This window comes from Corvus brachyrhynchos, unplaced genomic scaffold (assembly GCF_000691975.1).
Source record: "Corvus brachyrhynchos isolate BGI_N302 unplaced genomic scaffold, ASM69197v1 scaffold318, whole genome shotgun sequence".
Taxonomy (NCBI): domain Eukaryota; kingdom Metazoa; phylum Chordata; class Aves; order Passeriformes; family Corvidae; genus Corvus; species Corvus brachyrhynchos.
Window position 1 is genome coordinate 53,231 of NW_008239537.1, and position 7,074 is coordinate 60,304.

The window sequence follows — 7,074 nt, forward strand, 5'->3', positions numbered from 1 at the left end:
GGGGCGCGGGGCGGGGAGCGGGTGAGGGGGAGCCAGGGTCACCGGGGGGAAACCGCGGGGCACCGGGGGCTGTGAGCGGGTGAGGGGGAGCCAGGGTCACCGGGGGGAAACCGCGGGGCACCGGGGCCAGCGGAGGGGCCGCCGGCCTGGAGCCAGCGCATCCCGAGGACACTGGAGATTTCAGCTGTCGTCCCCCACCCCGGTTTCGCCCCCAGGCTCGGCACCGTCATGTGCTCCTTGGGGCTGTTCCCGCCGCCGCCTACCCCTGGGGATGTCACCCTGTACGAGTTCAACAACGCCCTGGTCTGCGGCCGCCTCAGCGAGCAGCTCCCGCTGGCCTTCCAGAGCCAGGTGAGACTCCCAGGGCCGGGCGAACCCCTCCTTCCCATTCATCCCCTCCTCAGAGCCAGCTGAGACCCCCAAGCCAGGGAAGTCCCCTTTGCTACCAGAGCCGTGCCAGCCTTGGGGGTGCCACATTTGTCCCCCGCAGCTGTGTCTGGAGCTCGGTCCCCTCTGCCGGGGTCTCTCCTCCTCCAGGCACCCTCAGGCTGTTCCTTCGCCCCTCCTTGTGCCCCTTCTTTCCTCCCATCGCCGTTTGCCCCTTGCCCTGGGGCAGGGGTCCCTTTGTCCCCGGGGCTCAGGGGTGCTGTGGGTGCTGCAGGTGCCCGACCTGCCCGTGCTGAGCCTGCCCAAGGAGCCCCTCAAGGCTCACGGCCGCCTGGAGCCCAGCGCCCGCCCGCCATTCATCCACCACCGCGAGTCCCTCTGGAAGCGCTGCCTCAGCGCCTGGTGAGTCCCCCGCTGTCCCCAGATCTGCCCCCAAAACGGGCAGGGGGACAGGAGGTGATCACGCTCTCCCACAGGCGCGATGCCGGGCTCTGTGGGCTGCTCAGGGAGCTCGCCAGTGCCGAGGAGGAGGGTGAGTGTGGGCTGCCTGGAGATCTCCCGGGTCTCGCTGGGGTGCTTTGGCTGTGCTATGCTGTCCCTGCCCGTGTCGCCTGTAGTGCTGGCAGGGACGCTGAGGGTCCTTTGTCCCCCCAGGGCTGCAGTGGCTGCGGACGGGCTCGAGCCACGCGCTGGCCGTGTGCCGCTGGCTGTCCTCGCTGCACGGATCCCTGTTCCCACACCTCTCCGTGAGTCCTTCCAGCCTGATCCCTGCTGCTGGGGGAGGCAGGGGCAAGGGGAGCAGCGGTTTGGGGTGGACGGTGCTCCCTTCCCCACTGAAAACCCTCCCACGATGCTCCTCCTGGTGATGCCCAGCTCCAGATGCTACTCCTTCCTCCACCGGTGGAAAATGGACACCGGGAAGGTGTTTGAGCAGCAAAGTGCTCCAAGAGGGGCCCAAATACAGGTGGGGGGAGAGGGAAAAAGGGCTGCACACTGGGGATGCTTGCTGCCAGTTCAGTGTTCTCTCCCCTGCAGCTGACCAGTGAGGACATGATCGCAGCCTTCTCCCAGGCCGTGGACTGGTGAGTCCTGGGTGTCCAAAAATCACCGTGCTGGGGTCTGGGACCCCTCCTGGGGATGGGGGTACAAGGACAGGATGGCCCCATTTGGGTGGGCTCAGCCATTAAAGGCAAATACTTCCCCACTGGCTCTGGCTGCCCTGGTTTGTGTGCCCTGGTCAGAGAGAGATCAGGGTTAGAAGAGATCAGATCCTGGAAAACTCCTTCCAGTTCCAGCCCCAGGCTGTGGTCACTATCCCCTCAGCAGAGCCCTGTAAAGAATTCCCAGAAGTGGGGAATTTCTCAAAGAAAATGGTCCTGTTGAGCAGCAAAAAAGAAGTTTTATTTCTCTGGGAACTCTGAGAAGGGTCTTTGCCAGCCCAGGGGGTGCTGGGGGGTCTCACCCTGCCCTGTCCCCCCTCCAGGGCTGGCTGCACCGTCCGGGCCTTCGCCTGGCACCCCCACACCAACAAGTTCGCCGTAGCTCTTCTGGACGATTCCATCCGTGTCTATAACTCCAACAGGTGGGGTTTTGTCCCGGGGTTTGGGTAGCCCAGGGTGGGCACTGCCCTGGTCCTGCTGCCCGTGGCCTCCTGGCACACCTGGGCACACCTGGGCTCCCGTCCAGCCCTCCCTGCTCCTTCCCCGCTCTCCCCCAAGCATGAAGAGCTTTGCCTTTCCTTTCCCTTCCCTGCCTACTCTGTAGCTCTGGGGACATCCTGGGGGTCACCCAGCCTTGGGGGTGGTGACAGAGCCGGGGGGACACGGGCTGAGTGTCCTCTCTCCCCCAGGTCTCCCTGCTCCCCCAGGGAATGCCAGTCCCTGCTCAGGAGAAGACTCTGCCTACTGCTCCTGCAGCCCCCCCAGGTGTCCCCAAGCTGGGATTTCCGGCCAGCCCGGGCCCTGTCCGGGCTGGGGACAGCTCGGCTCAGTCACACCAGGTGTGCCCTGGCTCGCTCCGGTGTCACCTGGCTGGGAATTCCTGTCCCCTCCTTGAGAAGTAGGGCACAGCAGGGCACCCTCCTCCCCACCCTGCTGTCCCCCCTCACTGTGGTCAGAGCTGGCAGGGGACACTGTGGCTGCACCAGGGCTGTCACCCCCACATGTCCCTCTGTGCCACCTGTCCCCTCTCGGCAGTGCCACCGTGCCCTCGCTGAAGCACCGCCTGCAGAGGAACGTGGCCGCCATGGCCTGGAAGCCGCTCTGTGCCTCCATCCTGGCTGTGGCCTGCCAGAGCTGCGTCCTTGTGTGGCACCTGGACCCCACCTCCCTCTCCACGAGGTGACAGCCCCCCACCACCCCTTCCTGGCTGTTGTCACCTCGCCAGGTGGCTTTGGGACACCACCACCCATCCTGCCAGCAAATCCCAAATCCTGGTGGCTTCTCCCTCTTTTCCAGACCCTCCTCTGGCTGCGCCCAGGTGCTGTCCTACCCCGGGCACAGCCCTGTCACCAGCCTGGCCTGGGCGCCCAGCGGGGAGCGGCTGCTCTCGGCATCACCGGTGGACACGGCCATGCTGGTGAGGGCTCTCCTGGGGACACCAAGGGACGCTCGGGCTGGACGTCAGTGGTGTTCCCCAGAGGCAGCTCTGGGATTTCACCTGGACCTGAAATCATCACACTGTGTTCCCTAATCCCTGTGTCACCACCGTCCTCCTTGTTCCCTCTTCCAGGTGTGGGATGTGTCCACCGAGAGCTGTGTCCAGCTGCAGTGGTTTGGGGGTGGTGGTGTCACCTACTTGGCCTGGTCCCCCGATGGCAGCAAGGTGCTGGCAGCCACCCCCTCAGCTGTGTTCCGGTGAGCTTCTCATCCTCACTCCAAAAAATCTGGATCTGGATCCCAAATCTCCTCCCTGCTCCCATTCCTGTTGTGGGGACAGAGCGGGGAGTTGGGTGGGTGATGGGGTTGGACATCGTGGATTCCCAGAGCAGCAGGATTGGAGCAAGTTCCCAGGAATTCTGCTCCCTAAATCCCGTCTCCTGCAGGGTGTGGGAGGCCCAGATGTGGACGTGTGAGCGCTGGCCCACGATCAGGGGACGCTGCCAGGTAGGATGGGATGTTCCCCACCCAGGGAATCGTTTAGGCTGGAAAAGCCCTCTGGGACCACCCAGTCCAACCCCTGGCCCTGCCAAGGCCTCCACTGACCTGTGTCCCCAAGTGCCACATCCTCGTGGCTTTTAAATCCCTCCATGAGCGGGGACTCCACTTCAGCCCAAGGAAATTGTGGAAATTTTCCCTAATTGTGTGGAAATCTTCCCAATATCCAACCTGAACCTCACCGTGCAGAGCAGATGTCACCTCCTGGGGACACCTTGGGGTCTTTATTAAAATCCTCCATTCCCAGCTGGTTCCAGGAGATGCCATGGCAGCTGTGCCCTCCCTGGGCTGGCTGTGGGGGCTGGGGTGACAGGGGTGACACTGTCCCACAGACTGGGTGCTGGAGCCCCGATGGCAGCCGGCTGCTCTTCACTGTGCTGGGCGAGTCCGTCATCTACTCCTTGTCCTTCTCCGAGTACCGGGGTGAGTTTGTCCACCTGGAGCTTCCCAAGGGCTGGGAGAGGGTTCCCAAATGACCCCACAGCTCTGGGGTGAGGAGTTGGGACAGTGGCAGAGAGCTGGGACACGGTGGGGGTGTTTTGGGGGTCTCCAAGCATGGGTTCTGGAATTCCGGTTTTTTTACTCCTCGTGTTGCTCCTCACTCTCAGTCACAGTTGTGGGGTCTTGAAGGGATTTCAGGGAGACTCCACGGGGTCCAGGGCCAGCTTGGGGGTCCCGGTGCTTGCTGTCCCTCGTCCTCCATCCCAGCCACTCCTGGGACACCAGCACAGCTGCTCTGAGGAATGGATAAATTAATGACAACCTGGGAAATCCAGTGGGATTTATGGAGTGTGGATTTATCCCTTTCAGGGGAGATGCAGGGCCAAGTGGGAGGCTCCAAAACGGCCTCAATCGTGGCAGACCTGTCCGAGACCACCTTCGAGACCCTCTACGGGGAGGAGAGGTGGGTCTGGCTGGGACACCCAGGGGGCACAGGGGGGTCCCTGCACCTCCTGGCAGCTGCCCCTTGCTGCTGGGGACACCCTGGGGGTCTCTGCCCCCTGATTCTGGGGACCTGTGCTGTTCCAGGATTGGAGGAGAGGTCCATTCCATGGTGTGGGACCCCACTGGGGAGAGGCTGGCAGTGATCATCAGAGGTCAGTCCTGCCCCATTCCCGGGTTGTGCCTGGGAATCCTGCTGCCAGCAGGGAAAAGGGACACAGGGACAAGGGAGAGCCTCCCTGCTGCTGTCCCCCCACAGGACACCCCGAGGGTCCAGGCAGCCAGACGGCCATCGCCGTGTTCCGCACCCGCAACAGCCCCGTCTTCGAGCTCCTGCCCTGGTGCGCTGGGTGGGGCTCGGGGTGGGTTTGGGTTCATTGCAGGGGGTTTTGGGCGGGTTTTGGTTCAGTGCAGGGGGGTTTGGGTTCATTGCGATGTATTTGGGGTGGGTTTGGGGCTCACTGCAGCAGATCTGGGATAGGTTTGGGTTCACTGAATCCCATTAACCCCCAGGATGTGATGGGGAGCAGCTCTTCTGCCGTGCTCCTCCTTCAGTCCCAGTCACTGCTTCACCCCCAAATGTGCTTTGGCCACACTGTCCCCTCCCCGCCTCACCCCCTTGGCTTTGGGTTGTCCTTTCCCAGTGCATCCTTTTGGATCCCAAACACCCCCAGTTCCCTGGGAATGTGGTGTTTTCTCATCCATAACCCCGGCTGTTCCCTCACCCCACAGCGGCTTCGTGCGGGGCGAGCGCGGTGCCCGGCCCCAACTCATCTCCTTCCACCCCTGCTTCCCTCGGGGCGCCCTCCTGACTGTGGTGAGTCCCTCCCAGTCCCAGGGGACACTGGTGGCACTGGGAAGGGGCTGGGATCGGGGTGAGCCATGGGAGGGTTCCAAGGATTGGGTTCCGACTTTGGGGACAACAACCCCCTGCAGCACCCCAGGGTGGGGACAGAGGGGCTGAACAGTGGCCAGGCAGAAAGGGACCTGGAGGGACTGAGGGACAGCAGCTGGACATGAGCCAGGAGTGCCCAGGTGGCCAAGAAGTCCAGTAGGATCCTGGCCTGGCTGAGGGATGGTGTGGCCAGCAGGACCAGGAGATTGTTTCTCTCCCTCGCCACACCTCGAGTGCTGTGTCCAGGTCTGGATCCCCCAATTTAGGAAGGATTTTGGGATCTAGGGCATGTCCAGGGAAAGGAACAGAACTGGGGAAGGGTCTGGAGCTCAGGGGGGCTGAGGGAGCTGGGGAAGGGGCTCAGCCTGGGGAAAAGGAGCCTCAGGGGCTCCCTGATAGGAGGGAGCAGCCTGGGGAGGTCTCTGCTCCCAGTAGCAGGACAAGGGGACACAGCCAGGGGAGGTTTGGGGTGGGTTATAGGAAGAATTTCTTCCCAGAAAGGGGGACTGGACATTGCAATGGGCTGGCAGGGGAGTCCCCATCGCTGGGGGCATTAAAGCAGAGCCTGGACGTGGCAGCACTTGGTGACAAGGCCTGGGTGACTCGATCCCAAAGGATTTTTCCCATTTCTGTGCTGTTTGGACACTCACCCCTGCCCTGCCCTCTCTCCCCTGCAGTGCTGGTCCTCGGGGAGGATCTCCCACATCCCCTTCTTCTTCGTCAGCGCCCTGGAGCCCCGTGCCAGCCCCCGCCGCAGCCCCGTGCCCGTGGTGGGCAGTGTGAGGGAGCAGCCACTCTTCTCTGAGCTCTGACCCCGGCCTGGGGCCTCCTCTTCCTCCCTCTCAGCCTCCTCTCCCTCCAGGAGCCCCCACATCTGCTCGGGGTCTCATGGTGCTGCTCCTGCCCTGATTAAAGGTGAATTTTCCCTCTGTCGCCTCTCCTCGCCCCGACGGGGGGCGTTTTCAGGAAGTCCTGTGGGTCTGGGGGGGCTCCAGAGTTGGTTTTTGGGGTCACAAACAGGTCAGAGTGAACTCGCAGAACCTATTGGTGTGATCCCAACTGCAGCCCATGGACCAGGGCTACTCTTCTGGGGTCAAAGAGCCCCGTTTTGGGGAATGGTGTTGGCTGAAGGGGTTGGGGGGGTTTTTGGCCACACATGTAATCCCCACGCTTTGCCCTGAGGCTGGACAAAAGCAAACTAAAACTCCCCAAAGTGAACCAAACCCTCTGTGGGTCCCCAAACCCCCAGCCCTGGGGGCCCCGGGGGGCTTGGGCTGCCCCACGTGAGCCCCCCCCCCAGCCCTGCAGGGTGGGGGCAGCAGCTGGACCCCCCGAGAGAGGATTAATGGGAATGCTGGGGTGGCAGCACATAAATCCTGGGATTACACACCCTTAATCCCAGGATTACGCTGTGCTGGCAGGGAGGATGGGCAATGTGTGGGGTCGCTGCTCCCCCCCACCCCAACAGCCCCAGGACCTCCAAAATCCTCCCCTGAACAAGGGGGAGACCCTCCCCTCCCCCAGCAGCGTCTAGCCCCTCCCTGGGGCCGGGCAGGATCCCGGAGTGACCCTGGGGACATCCAGGGGGGTCCAGGGTGACTCAGGGGGATCCAGGGACGATCCAGGGGTCCCGCGGGTTCCAAACCCACCGCAGCTGCTGGGGCAGGCCTGGGGGGCTTCACCCCTCGGGCCGGC

At 63.2% G+C, this 7,074-nt stretch overlaps 1 protein-coding gene across 2 annotated transcripts; it reads left to right on the top strand.

Moving 5' to 3' along the window:
- The first annotated feature begins 6 nt into the window (after window positions 1-6).
- On the top strand, window positions 7-6,308 carry AAAS (aladin WD repeat nucleoporin). 2 transcript variants are annotated; one of them, XM_017741207.1, is made up of 18 exons: window positions 7-21; window positions 216-351; window positions 662-789; window positions 864-919; window positions 1,042-1,133; window positions 1,423-1,469; window positions 1,871-1,969; window positions 2,237-2,386; window positions 2,583-2,726; window positions 2,844-2,964; window positions 3,118-3,242; window positions 3,431-3,491; window positions 3,875-3,965; window positions 4,353-4,446; window positions 4,572-4,639; window positions 4,744-4,825; window positions 5,217-5,301; window positions 6,057-6,308. In XM_017741207.1, the coding sequence occupies exons 2-18, from the start codon at window positions 229-231 to the stop codon at window positions 6,189-6,191; spliced, it is 1,701 nt and encodes a 566-aa protein (XP_017596696.1). In that variant the 5' UTR covers window positions 7-21; window positions 216-228; the 3' UTR covers window positions 6,192-6,308. The 2 variants fall into 2 exon arrangements, with proteins under 2 accessions (XP_017596696.1, XP_008637257.1); XM_008639035.2 differs by lacking the exon at window positions 2,237-2,386.
- The last annotated feature ends 766 nt before the right edge of the window (window positions 6,309-7,074 follow it).